This window comes from Vanessa cardui, chromosome 21, assembly GCF_905220365.1.
Source record: "Vanessa cardui chromosome 21, ilVanCard2.1, whole genome shotgun sequence".
NCBI classification, from domain to species: domain Eukaryota; kingdom Metazoa; phylum Arthropoda; class Insecta; order Lepidoptera; family Nymphalidae; genus Vanessa; species Vanessa cardui.
In genome coordinates this window covers 1,756,016-1,771,048 of record NC_061143.1, presented here as the reverse complement: position 1 = coordinate 1,771,048, position 15,033 = coordinate 1,756,016, and the positions used below count along the sequence as shown (strand labels likewise).

At 33.7% G+C, this 15,033-nt stretch overlaps 1 protein-coding gene across 1 annotated transcript in view; it reads right to left on the bottom strand.

The window, feature by feature from the left end:
• LOC124538753 (hemicentin-2-like) overlaps positions 1 to 15,033 on the bottom strand; it is a 225,165-nt gene that overhangs the window by 180,041 nt on the left and 30,091 nt on the right. Inside the window, exon 2 of the mRNA XM_047115935.1 lies at positions 14,613 to 14,811. Within this exon, the coding sequence (XP_046971891.1) occupies positions 14,613 to 14,712 (100 nt within the window). The 5' untranslated portion in view covers positions 14,713 to 14,811. The remainder of the gene's footprint in view (positions 1 to 14,612; positions 14,812 to 15,033) is intronic.

Below are 15,033 nucleotides of genomic sequence, written 5' to 3'. Positions count from 1 at the left end.
CAGAGCACAACTTTTGTACTATTTACCACGAAGTATAAAAGTTTAAAGTTCGAAATCTACTCCGTCATGGAAGCGAAGTTCCGATGTATAATTATACAAACTGTTTCTTTAGCATATAAAATAGTTTATATTATTAGGTTTCTATGGAACAGAAAAAGGGTATATATGACTACATGAGTGGTTTTCGGCGTAATAAAAACATGCAATGAATATTGATACTGCTTTTACTAAATTTATGATCTTTGTATTAGGTACCTATATTGTGGATTAGGAATCTAGCCTACTAGGGTTTTTATAAATCCACCGAAATTCGCAAAGATAGATAATAATCTACAGAAAAATAAAATACTTGGTGGTACGGCTTTGTGCAAGCCCGCCTGGGTAAGTACCACCCACTCATCAGATATTCTACCGCTAAACAACAGTACGCAGTATTGTTGTGTTCCGGTTTGAAGGGACATAGCATCTTAGTTCCCAAAGTTGGTGGCGCATTGACGATGATATGAATAGTTAATATTTCTTACAGCGTAATTGTCTATGGGTGATGGTGACCACTTACCATCAGTTGGCCCATATGCTGGACGGCCAACCTATTCCAAAAAAAAATGCTCTAAATTGTACACAATTTTGCACTTTATAATCTTTGGACAGTTTAAAATCTCGCGAGATTATAATCTAACAATACTCACAATTTTATAATAAAACAACACATTACATGCATAATTCAAAGAAGACTTCGTATAATCATTTCACCCGCATAGTAATATATGTATAAAAATCAAATATCCTTTAAAATCCACAACGGCATCTCGAAATTCCGAATAAAATATATGCATCGAAGGAAAACATAGTGAGGGAACTTAAATGGATCCGCATAATTCCGAGATCTAAGGCCGAGTAACCCGCAGCGAGGCAGGTAAGCCTTTAGCTGAGAAACTTATTTCATTTTTAATACATAACTTAATATAACGTCTTGACTTTTTTTAACTAGTTATCGCCTTCAAGGCAAAGCCCACGTCCTTCGTTCGACCTTCAACAACAACAAATGCCTGTAAATTTTCCCCTTCTGGGCTAAGACCTCCTCTCCCTTCGAGGAAAAGGTTTGGACCATATTCCACCACGCTGTTCCAACGCAAGTTGGTTGAATACACATGTGGCACAATTTCTATGAAATTAGACACATGTAAGTCCCCTCCTAATGTTTTCATTCACTGACGAGCACGAGATGAATTATAGACACAAATTAAGCCACATAGATATTCAGTGGTGCTTGCCTGGGTTTGAACCTACCCTTTCTAACTGGGCCATCTCGCTTCTAGTAGTTCGACCTTTATCATATCATTCGGTTCAGCAGTTGAAATGAAACAGCAACAGACAAAATACAGAGTTTATAATATTAGTATACATAGATAAGCTATCTAAGGAACTACTCAGTTACGTTAAATTGGAGAACATTGTAACCAATTAAATGACACAAGCTTTTTTATGAACTTACGTCCACAGGTATTAAAAATGTAAGTATATTTCGACACGGAATAAACAAACTCCAATACGCCAAAACAGATAATCCCATATATAATACGATAACCTCATAAAGACGCTAAGCCCCCGGGGTATAACCGCGTACGGAATCACATATCGCTCTTTATGCCCCGGCATGTCTTGTAACCCCTTTGATATCTGTCGCAATTTTAGTTGCAAAGTCAAACTCAAAGTTTCGAGCTGAATTTTTAAAAACTCCCGGGAATCATAGGCGGCATGATCGATGTATTCAAATCGATTTTCATGCCACACTTGTTCTAATATCACACATATAGTCTCCTAGTTGTCGCACACTTCGATCGTTTTAGAGGTCGGTTGTCATATTATTATGTAAGGGAAAAAAGTAGCCTATGGCCTTTCTTGGAGCTCAAGTATGCGTCATACCAAATTTCATCAAATTAGATTCTGTGGTTTGGTAGTGAAAAAACAACAGACAGCCAGAGTTACTTTTACTTGTATAAAATTAGTATAGAAGTATAGATTCCAATCACTGGAGCAGTAAAGATAAACAGTTCCAATATTAAAAAATGTCTTAAAAATCGCGCTATTGTGGGTTTTCCGACATCTAAGTAGAGTAAGTCAAAGTCAAAAATCTTTATTCAAAATGTCTACATTTTCTTATTGATAGTCATAGATCTACACATGTAGATCTATGGTTTTTTTATGTATACCCTTTTGAATGAAATGAGCTATAATAAAGTTTAAGTTCAATTATCGTACGTTACAATCAAGACTCGGCAAATAAAAGCTAGGCCTTAATAAGTTTAAGACGAGAGTCACGACACCTTCGTTATAAGTAGTGTGTATGTTTACATCGTAAACACATATGATCTTTTTTTAAAAGTAACAGTTTTTACATGTATTAATACTGAAAATAGGCCTTCTCTGGTGCTCAAATGCAGATTGATGATTGACAGGCAGATTTTTATATATAGATAGTGACGCTGTAAGAAATATTAACTATTCCTTACGTCGTCAACATGCCACCAACGTTGGAAACTAAGACGTTATGTCCCTTGTGCCTGTTACACTGGCTCGCTCACCCTTCAAACCGGAACACAACAACATTGAGTACTGTTATTTGGCCACCAAGTATCTACTTATCAAGTTATGTTATTAAACTACCACTATTAAATAATAAATATTACCGCCTGTCAAAAAATATATATGATTAGGACAAAAAGGTCTACCTCGGGTCCCGCGCGACAGGCAACTCGTAATTCAACTAAATCACATATCGGGTCAGTTGTCGATAATTCCCGAGGGCTCTCAAAAATTCCTACAAAGCCTCCGACGTTCGCGTCGAATAAAAATTGCGGGGAAGCCACAGATTATGAGGTATACATCGGGGCATAAACAGTGCGATGTGTGATTCTGTACGCGGATGCTCGTGCCCCATGGGGCTTGATGTCTTACTAAACTTATAGTAGAAGATTATCTAGTTTTCTAACATTTTATTTCTTATGAACTGTATGCGAATGAATTTTATATTTACGTGATACAAACATATGTATATTACAAAATACAAATAAGATAATAATCCTACACGTAATATATCTATTTGAGATATAACATTATATATGATACATTTTAATACCGTTTGACAGATTTCCGTGAAATTTGGTTCATATACAAATGTACATGTGTATGTTAAAGATTTATAGTATCAAATCTCTACTATATATATGTATATTAAACAAAATCACTTCCTGCTTTCTGTTGAGGTTTTAAAGTGAGCAACAGATTTAAATGCGGTTATCATCAATAAAAAATTACTTAAGAGGAAATTTGTATGTATAATTGATGATAAGGCTTTGTGCGAGTCCGTCTGAGTAGGTACCACCCACTCATTAGCCAAATAACAGTACTCAGTATTGTTGTGTTCCGGTTTGAAGGGTGAGTGAGCCAATGTAACTACAGGCACAAGGGACATAGCATCTTAGTTCCCAAGGTTGGTGGCGCATTGACGATGTAAGGAATAGTTAATATTTCTTAAAGCGTCATTGTCTATGGGCGATGGTGACCACTTACCATCAGATGGCCCATACGCTCGTCCGCCAACTTTTTCCATAAAATATAATAATATACTAATATTATTTAAGGAAATAACAGGGATTCTTTTTGTTGGTTCTAAAATCTTAAAATATATAGTGTTTAATGTATATGTATGAAACGGGACGAGGAGTTCGTGTATTGTAATTCGAAACTAGAAGGTATTGCATTTAACTAATCCCTTCACTATTGGTTTATCTAAAGCGTAAATTATTTACATATTTAGATACTATCTACATAGAACTGATACAAACACAGCCAACTTTTTATCTTTGTATACTTTACTTGTGTGTGTACTTATACTAAATGGCCAACAATGATTTCAGCTTTGACACAACACACAACTAGCGTCTCATCCTGGATTTACACAGGCGGACATGAGTATTTTTTTTTTTACATATTTAAATTTTATTTATATATTTTCTCTTGCTTTTTTCCACATGTTTAACAATTGTCTTTTCATTTCAAATTATTTACACAAAACCTTCCTCATTAATCCCTCTGTCTAACAGTGAAAACCGCATGAAATACTCAGTCGTTTTGCAGATTATCGCTAACATACAGACAGATAGACGCGGCTGAGGGACTTTGTTTTATAATATGTAGGGTTTAGCTGAAATCAAGCCGCTACAGCGCTGATTAACTGCCTACGTTTAGGAAAATGGCTAGACTAATAATTAAAAAGCGAATTAAAGTATGCTACGACACAAGTTAGATGTAGCATCGGTAGGATTCTTAAAACCGAATTGCAAATTATCAACATTTATTTCTTACGTGATTACGGTCTTTACACAAACGAAATAACTTGTAACATCATATGACCTAATATATTTGTCAATTTACATTCACTTGTCTCGTGTTGAACTGACGCGAAAATCCATAGCGACGAATAGCGTCGAATGGTGCGACAGGAAGCTATTTCTATTAAATTTGCCGATACTACATCTAAGTTGTGTCATACTATAAATTACTGCGATACATACACAGGTAGAGCAAGGACATCTGCCGTGCTTTACGAATAACTAATAGATAAATCAGAAATTATAATGAAAATTTATTTCAAATTTATGTTGACCCATGAAACGTAGTGAAGTGCTTGATGACTAAGGCCTAGAATGACGGGTCGAGCCTGATTAATAATAAAACTAATTGTAGTTTTCCATCAAGGAATAATTTCTATGTATATGATAATAAATTATTCCCAGTAGCCGTCCGGAAATCGGTAATGAACCGGGTTTTCTACGAATTATGATCGGACAGACCAAAATTTCCTATGCTTAGTAATGGAAGATTTTCTTGTAACTTACTGAATAGCCTTTACGGTATATTATCATGACATAGTATATAACAAAGTCGTTTACCGCTGTCTGACCCTGTATACGCTTAGATCTTTAAAATTACACAACGATTATAGATTGAGTGATTCGAGAGGAACGTTTTTGTATATAACACATGGACAATATAGTAAAAAATCACTGACAATTTTAGATGTTTGTAATGTGACGTTGTAAATAAACAGAATTTCTGTAGTATATTTAGTATCAATATGGCACCCGTAGCCGAAATAGCCTAGTGGTTAGAACACGTGCATCTTAAATCATCTATTTCATATTCAAACCCAGGCAAGCACCACTATATAAATATGTGCTTAATTTGTGTTTATAGTTCATCTCATGCTCGGCGGTGAAGGAAAACATCGTGAGGAAACCTGCATGTGTCTAATTTCATCGAAATTCTGCCACATGTGCATTTCACCAACCCGCTTTGGAACAGCGTGGTGGAATATGTTTGAAGCCCTATCCTTAATGGAAGAGGAGGTCTTAGCCCAGCAGTGTTTAATTTACAGGCTGTTACTTTACTTTTTTATGTTGTAATAATAATCTTTGCCACTTTCAAGACTGCTTGGTCTGTGTACGTTGCTATGCATTGTTTCGCTAATTCGTTTGTTGCTGATATTATTTTTTAAGATTACTCTCATGTTACGGATTAAAATTTAAATTGTTTTCGCAATTAGTGAATGTTTTATTCATTGCGCTTTCTCGTGTAAGGGAATTACTTTTAGTGAGAAAAGATTATAATAGACGAAGATTAATTAACATGCAGGCTGGTTTCAGGCGCACATCTCATTTTTTATCATTATCTACCCTTATTAATGATATTTTTAATGCTGGTAGAAAGTGTATCAACTAAAAAAATTGGTTCATAACTGCTAAAATTGTCAAATCAAATCAATTTTATTCAAGTAAACTTCACAATTACAAATACTGGTAGTATTTTGGGGGAAAGCAGCCTCTAGCGAGAAGAATCAGAAACTCGAGGATAGAAATAATGTCGAATTGATAAATTCAAGTTTGAAGTCAGCCAAATATACTAATATTATCAATACGAAAGCATCAGTGCACTGAAGTGAACATGAATAAATTTGGTATTGCTCTTACTACCAAACTTCAAAACACGAACGAAATCGCGGACCACAACTAGTACATACATAAGGAAGCCGCTTTATTTCGGAAGCGGTAAAAAGCAACACAAAGAGCATCACAGTTTCAACAAAGTTAAGCTGTTTTAGTATTCGTTAGCAAAATATTTTGCATTAAAATACATTTACAATCTGTCAGATGGACTCTCTGTGAAAGGCTAAAGTATAAACGTTACTCTGTGTACTTAAAAGTGAATTATGTGACGTCATGAAACGCTAAATGAGTAAATTGTTAATTAAAATGGAAACTAAAGTATTAAGAAATATTGTAACTTCTAAAATCTAATCTTCTACTAGTAGTATAATATACGTTGCATACGACATGCAACGTATATTATACTTCTAGTAGAAGATTGATTCTTCACTCGGTTTTAGGCGTTGGTTGTCATGTATTTGGCAAAAAAGCAGCCTATGTCCTTTCTTGGAGTTCAAGCTTCATACCAAATGCCATCAAATTCGGTTTATATTAATAGATTACTTTTACAGCTAAGTCTAGAAAATTTTTAGGTAAATCGCGAGTTCGATTACAAATCTATTTAGTAGGATAAATGTTTTTTTTTATGACATAGGTGGCAAACTAGCAGGAGGCTCACCTTATGAAAAGTGACTACCACCGCCCATGGACATCTGCAATACAGGTTTGCAGGTGCGTTGCCGGCCTTTAAGGAAGGAGTACGCTCTTTACTTGAAGGTTCCCTTGTCGAATCGGTTCGGAAAAACCGCCGGCGAAAGCTGGCTCCACAAAGTGGTTGTGCGAGGCAGAAAATGTCTAAGAAATCGCGCTGTTGTGGATTTTCGGATATCAAGGTGGTGCGGGTGAAACTTCGAATTTTGACGAGATGTCCGAAGGTTAAATTCAGCAGCCGGGGTTAATCCGAACGATATCTCGGAACATTCTCTTGAAAAATTCGATAGAAGATGCAGAGTGATCCAACATCTCTACGCAAAGCCAAAGGATCAAGGAGATCGGAAAGGGCTTGATCGTCAATAACTCGAGCCGCTCTACAGATAAATACTAATAAATAATACGCTGGATAAATGTATAACATTATCGGAATAGACTAACGTCTGCATCACAAACTCGGCCTAGCTCCAGCGCTTGTACTCATAAAATAAGTACGAATCAAAATTAAAATAAACTTTATTCAAGAAGCCTTTACAAGCACTTTTGAATCGTCATTTAACAATTTAGTGAAGCTACCATATTAGTATATATGTACTTACATTATTTGGTTTTGTTTTCTAATAAGTAAATAAATATAATCTGGGATTGGAATAGTAAATAGTTGTGATACATTCATCCCCGTGCCTCAGAAAGCACGTAAAGCATTGTGCTGTGCCTTTGTCTTCAGTCGTGTAAGATTTCCATCCTACATTAACTAAATACATCGCAACTAATATTATACAAATGATCGGTATTCGTTTGTTTTTGACCTAAAACAAAGTAATTAATCATTACGGGTACAGACATTGATTAGTTAAAAGGTATATGTAATCCAATCTCATAGTTATGTTTTGGGTATATTTAACAAAAACTTATTTTCTCGCTTTTGAATGTAATATATTCGTACATTTTTGTGTGTGATTGCTCTGAAATAAAAGTTATTATTATTGTTAAGCCTCTTAGATAAAGCCGCGTTCGGAAACTTGTATGTGAATAAAATATTGAAAAATAGAATAAAGAAAAATAACCGTTAACAAGATTATAATAAAAGATTAGAAAATTAAAGGAAATTGTGTTTTTTTTTTTAATTTTTTTATGAACTAAGAACCCTTGGCGGGATTTATTTAATCCTCTCGAGAAGCGAGCAACGGGTGTAGCAAGTGGAGCGAACAATTTTTATGTTCGACGCGTTTTCTTTATTAATTCCAGTAATTTATTTGTTAAGCTCGCTTTAATTTCAACTTTCACGGAACTGTAACGTTTCGGTATAAATAAAACAAGATTTTTTTTTAAGCTTCCAAGATCAACTCACACACTCAAAGAATTTAATTAGACGTTACTATAATTGCTGGAACACGAATTAACGCACTCACACATTGACAAATATCTCACACTCTCACGTGAAGTTTTTTTTTCATTAGTATATACAGACGAATGGGTAAAACATGGCCAGTGACACCGACATAGACATCAGTCATGTTAACCATTTCTTTCATAGAGAATGCGCGTCACATAGATAGAAAAGAAGTTACGTAATTAGTGCCTATAGTTATACTGAATTACTCTTCAAACCAGAACACAATAGTAGGTGTTACTAGAGGAATAAAGAGGTATTACTAAAACTCATGAGATATACAACTAAGCAAAATATCAAATCAAAATTTTCTTTATTCAGGTAGGCTTTTATAAGAGCTTTTGAATCGTCATTTAACAAAATATATTAAGTGTTACCACTGGTTCGGAATGCAAATTATACCGAGAAGAAGCAAGAAACTCTTTTTCAACATTTAAAGATATAAGTTAAGAGATTAGTTAAATACAATTACATATGTATATCCTGCCTGAAAGTCAACAAGCATTAATTTCACGCTTTTATCGTCCATGTAACCTTGTATTGAATAATATACCTTCTTTACCAACGTATTTTTTACAAATGATTTGAATTTACGAAACGCTTTCAGACTTCTTTAATACCATAGTTTACACACCCATAAAAGTTTCAAGGATAATGTTAAACTCCCATGGTAAGGAAATTACTCACACTAACTAAATAATTACATGCTATTACGATTGCACACAAATAAAAATAAACACACGTCCGCAACGTGCATGTGTATTTGACACACAGACACACAAAGAAAGACAAAGTTTATCATGATATAACATCGCAGTAAAAGGTTAAGGAATTTGTTACCTTCCAGATCCAAAGACAGGAATTACAAACACACACATGAATAATTTAATTACGTATTACATGTACTGGTAAATAAATTAACACACACATTGACAAACGTATGTTACACACTTACAAATGTGACTTCTGTCTTTAAAATACCACGAGGACAAAGATTAGCGAAAGTCATCTTGTGTTTCTATTAAAATAAAGACCTCTTTAATTTGTTTCATTAATACTGTTCGATAATTGTAACTGAAGCTATTACGAATAAAAATTGACACAATGTTATTTGTTTGTTTGCGATTGCAATTAGCTGCAAAATAAATATATTTTAATATTTTGCAAATCTTCCTCTCACTAACATTCTTTCTCCCTCGCTCCTTATAAGTCAGTATAAGCTAGAGAGAGCCAGCACTATTTAAAGTATGCTTACGACTGTTACTTCTAGCTTAATTGCTGAATGTTTTGTTTTAATACCATCTCTTTTGAAATTACAATTAATTATGGTACCAGTAAGATTAAAGAACGTTAATGATAAACAATTCGTACACTAATATTTTTTTTATTAAATAGTAGTTACGACTTGCAGCTCATGCAAGCACTGCATCCACAAGTCAGGAGACGGTCGGTAAGTTGGTTTTTTTATGCTATTTATTGCCGGTCAAGCTGTGGTGCTGTAAGAAATATTAATCACTCCTTTCATCACCAATGCGCCACAAATTTTGGGAACTAAGATGTTATGTCCCTTATGCCTGTAGTAACACTCACTCACCCTTCAAACGAAACACAACTACTGTTCTTTAGCGGTAAAATATCTGATAAGTGGGTGGTACCTACCCAGACTGAATTGCACAAAGCCCTACCAAGTTAATGAGGTGATAGGAATAAAAGTAACCTATATGGTATTACAGATTATTAATTAATCTATGTTCCAATTTTGATTACGATCCGATCAGCAGTTAAGGCGTGATTAAGCAACGAACATCCGTCTACACAAACTTACGCATTTATAATATCAGTAAGATAATCACTAAAGGTTCGTTTTTCTTGCAACCTTCAATTAGGAGCTATAAGAACAAAAGTTTCTTTAACAAACCCACCATTTTTTACTCGTTAAAAATATTATAGAACACATACTTTTAACTTGGTCTTGCCTGGGTTGCCAGTCCTTGCCAGTCATCATATTCTATGCAGAGATAAAACAGTACTCAATAGTGTTTTATTGTGGTTTGAAAGGTCACTCACCTTTGTAGCGCATTTAAATTTAAGTAATAACTATAATGTTTTTAGGTGGTGTTGACCACTTCCCATCAGGTGGCTCATTTAGTCGTACTTAGACACGATTGCCATTAATATGACAAGACAAAAATGACAGTTTTAAAAACTAAAAGAAACACGTATATTCTATAAATTCCTTTGGGAAACTTTTATACGATTAAATGCTGATAAAATTATAATCTGCTCAAAAGTAGCTTCGCTCTCAAAAATCCTAAATCGTTGGAATTAGTCTAATGCTGCAGTTGCATCAAGAAAATTTTCAATCAACCCATTTCGCTAAGGACACGTACATACTCAGCGGGTCCATTGCGTTTAAGGGGTTTTATTTGCGAATAATTGGAAATATTGCAAATTTTCAATTGTGAATTAGGCACTATTTCGTCAATAACTGAGGCATAAATTAATATTGTCAAACTCAAACTACCTTATTCAATGTAGATTACACTTTCTTACGTACATACTCAGCAGGTCCATTGCGTTTCACAGGTTTTATTTGCGAATAATTGAAATATTGCAATTTTCAATTGTGAATTAGGCACTATTTCGTCAATAATTGAGGAATAAATTAACAGTGTCAAACTCAAACTCAAATTACTTTATTCAATATAGATTACACTTTATTTATGGTCAATTGAAACGGTACCATCACCGGTTCGAAAAAGAAAACACTCTGACCTGAATCCAGATATTTTTTTTTATGTTTATTTCCAGGAGAGATTTAAGCAGAATCTTATAGGACGGAATTATTGTCTTTGTAGTTAAAAACCTTGTTTACAATGAATATCAATGATTCTATCAATGCCATTGCGAATACACAACATTGTTGTAAATACACTGCAACGCAACTGTGAGTATTGACTACTTTGTTATCTCTAAAGTTAGCTCCAAAGTGATACATTCACTAATGACCCGACCCGGCTTCGCACGGGTGGACTTAAGACTTTTTTAAATATTTTTTTATATCATTTTTGTTGCTTTTTCCGACTTGTCTAACAATTGTCGTTCTATTTCAATTTTGGAGCTTATCTGGAATATATATACAGACAGATCCAGCTGGGGGACTTTGTTTTATAATATGTAGTGATATTTTTTATACACCGGTTAGGTTTTGTAAAATGATAAAAGTATTAATAATATTATTGTAAAGTAAATTTCTCACTGCTGGGATAAGGCCTCCTCTTCCATTAAAAAGAGGGTTAGGAACATATTCCACCACGCTGTTCCAATTCGGCTTGATGAAATGCACATGTGGCAGAATTTCGATGAAATTAGACACATGCTGGTTTCCTCACGATGTTTTCCTTCAACGCCGAGCTCGAGATGAATTATAAACACAAATTAAGCACATATTAATATAGTGGTGCTTGCCTGGGTTTGAACCCGCAATCATCGGTTAAGATGCACGCGTTCTAACCACTGGGCAATCTCAGTTAAATAAATAATATTATTAGTGTTGTCTTAAATTTTCGCGATTATTACACATTTAAATAAAACTTGTTATACCGGTTTTGAATCGCGTATATTAATTATTTTTGGCATCCCGACGTTTCGAGCACTTTACAGCGTTCTTGGTCACGGGTAGGTCAGTCTACCGTCGGGATGCCAAAAATAATTAATATACGCGATTCAAATCCGGTATAACTAGTTTTATTTAAATAATATTATTAATATCTTATCTATTAGCGACCGCTCCATGTGTAGACGGCCTTATTTTTAATCTAAGTCAGCAGCAACCCCGGTTTCGTTCAACATATTTAATTTGATTCGGGCAATTTCCACAAGCTAATCAGTAAATGTGAAATATTTTCAGGGAAATCCCCGTCTGCATACTAATTGTGAGTTTTTAAAAGCAAGCAAACGGATTGAAATGTTTCGAAAGCATAAAAAGGAAATAAATTTTTCCAATTAAAAGAGTGATTGTACTTTTAATTTTACTTTTAGATTTATTTTATTATAAAAAGATTTATATCTTTCTATATATTATAAGAGTATAAGTACTTAATAATTTATTTATTTTTTGCAAAAAAATTGAATTCATACCCAATGAAAGTGTACTTCTGAGTGAAATCTTATTTACAGTGTTTTAATAATGGATAATGTGATGCTTCCTAAAATACACGCACATAAAAATAACTAAATGTTAACAATCATCAAGATACCCTTACTTGGTCATTGGTAATTGTGCAATACTGATATTACAGTCTGGGCATTAGTGCTGGGTACTGGCTGACCAGGTTAAAATATAAGATATTGAGAGAATCTTCTGCGCATTATCTAGAATTTTTCCCGTTCCAACGTTCAGACTACGAACTGTTTGTAAAAAATCAGCTACGGAAAAGCCCTATAACGTTATAACAGCCCACAGTTCATATGGCATTATAAGCATTAATGAAAATCTGTAATTAAACTTTGGAGAAAAATTAATTTGTGCTGTGTGTGCAAGGCATAGTCGTTGTCGCAGAGAATATGTATATGTGTATATGGAGTCATAACAGCAAGTGAGAGGATTCAAAACTTTTGTCGTCATGTCGATCTTATCTACCATACATAGAGAAGTTTCACTTCTCCATAAATATAAAAAATTATAAATTTGAACTTTCATAATTTAAATTTCCAAAAAAAGAAACATTGTAAAATAGATAAAGTAAAGTTGTCTCTCGAACGACTTGACACTTAATTGGTGGTTTAACGAGCAAATGTTGTGTGTAGTGTGTTCTAAACTAATATGTTTGTGATGCTAAAAAATTAACTATCTTCAGCATTTTTCATAATGCATCAAAAGAGGATAACTTCAAAAACATAGAGCTAATTGATACAGCAACCCGGCAATAGAATTAGCATTTACAAATAAATATATTATCAAATGCGAAATAGCGGTAGTCATATCAATAATATGTAATTATGAGCGTATCTTACAATATACGCATACAGTATTCTTCAGAGTTTTCGTAAGCCCTTTTAAAGACCAACAATTTTCTGGTACATTGTTCTGATATATCTCATGAGTATAAACCGTCGTTAGCCGTATTAGCGTACGAAAACAGTTTTTTGAATAACACAATGTCACAGTTCATTTTATACAAAATATTTACAAATTACAAATAAAAACCTTCTTTGTATGTATATTACTCTATCTACTTGTGACAATCTTATCAAAATCTGTTCAGTGCCATAGAACATGGAGATATGGTCAGGCACATCAATTTTGATTTAATAAATAATGAGACAAGATCACATACATTACTCTGATCCCAATGTATGTAACTAAAGCACTTGTGTTATGGAAAATCAGAAGTAACGACGGCACCACAAACACCCAGACCTGAGACAACATAGAAAACTAATAATAATCTACATTGACTGGGTCGGGAAACTAACCCGGGACCTCGGAATGGCGTACCTATGAAAACCGCCATTCGACCACCGTGGTCGAATGGTGGAGTGGAGTGGTGGACCACAGCGGTACATGTGTACGGCAGGAGTTGATTTATACTTATCGATATATTATCTATTAGTTGTTTAAAGGCTGAGTAGACTTTTATTACTTTATACATAATATATATCTGCTGATTTATTTGTAAAGGTCTCCTGCCTATGTCACAGGCAACACTGATTCAAAATAATTTTCTTCCTTTCTATATTGTATAATATCACACTCCATACATTATACAATGCAATATTGCATATTATATTGAACATGACATAAATTCCTAAAGAATACAGGAAAAGGAATTTCTTGATATCTGGCAACCCTAGCCTAGATCTGCCATATTCCTGGCAATAAAACACCCGATTCACTTGCACGTACGGACAAAACTTATTAAGAATTTTATTATATATTTTGAAGATTTATATTGCTATATAAGTTAAGCTGCGTTCAAATATTTTAAATTTAAACTTTAAATTAATTTAAGACTAAATTTCATTTCATTTATTAATATTTAATTGAAACAATTATTCTACCAGCGAGGCTTCCAGGTTTCCCACGGACATAAGTTTATTTTAAATTTTTCTTTTTTTATTTATATTTTTTAAAGCTTTTTTCCGACATGATTAACAATTATCTTTATATTTCAACTTACTTACACAACGCCGTAACATTTATAAATATTCTATAGCAATATTTGCTATACTATAACCCTCAAAGCACCCCCATTCTGATCTGATTCTGGGTGTAAAAAAAAAACTAATTATAAAGTCCGTTCGATTATAATGATAATGTATTTGAATGATTAATTTATATGAATTATGTCAAAATAAACACAGTTAATAAAAAACCGGTTTTTTTTTAATAACGTGGGTTTCCTTGTTTTGCTTTTAATACTAAGAATTGACGTTTAATTTTTGTGAGAATAGACTAGTCGAAGGATATAATATGAATATCTCAATCTAATCTAAGAAATAAGTTAAATGAATCGAACCCAGGTCCTCGCTTTCCCGTGCCATCTGACAGAAAACGTTCTCGACGAGAAGTAATAGCAGCACACGGAACGCGTTTTTCCCGCCAAAACCATCCGCCATCTTGTTCACATTAGCGCCACCATTTCGTGAAACTGTCCAACATTATTTTTAATGTTCTCGCTTTACGTACACGGCCAACACATTTTTTAAAGTTTATATCTGAAACAAGAGAGAATTACTCGTTACAAATTTAAATATTTATAAGTAAGTAAAAAAAGTATTAAAATTAATTTGATGAATAATTAATTGGGCGAAGGACATTCTTATTTTAAATTCAAAAAATATATTGTTGGCATTTATTTAAATATCAATGATGAATGAAAAAAAAACAACAATAAATTTTTTACAACCTAAAAAAATAGGAGTAAAAGACTTATTATA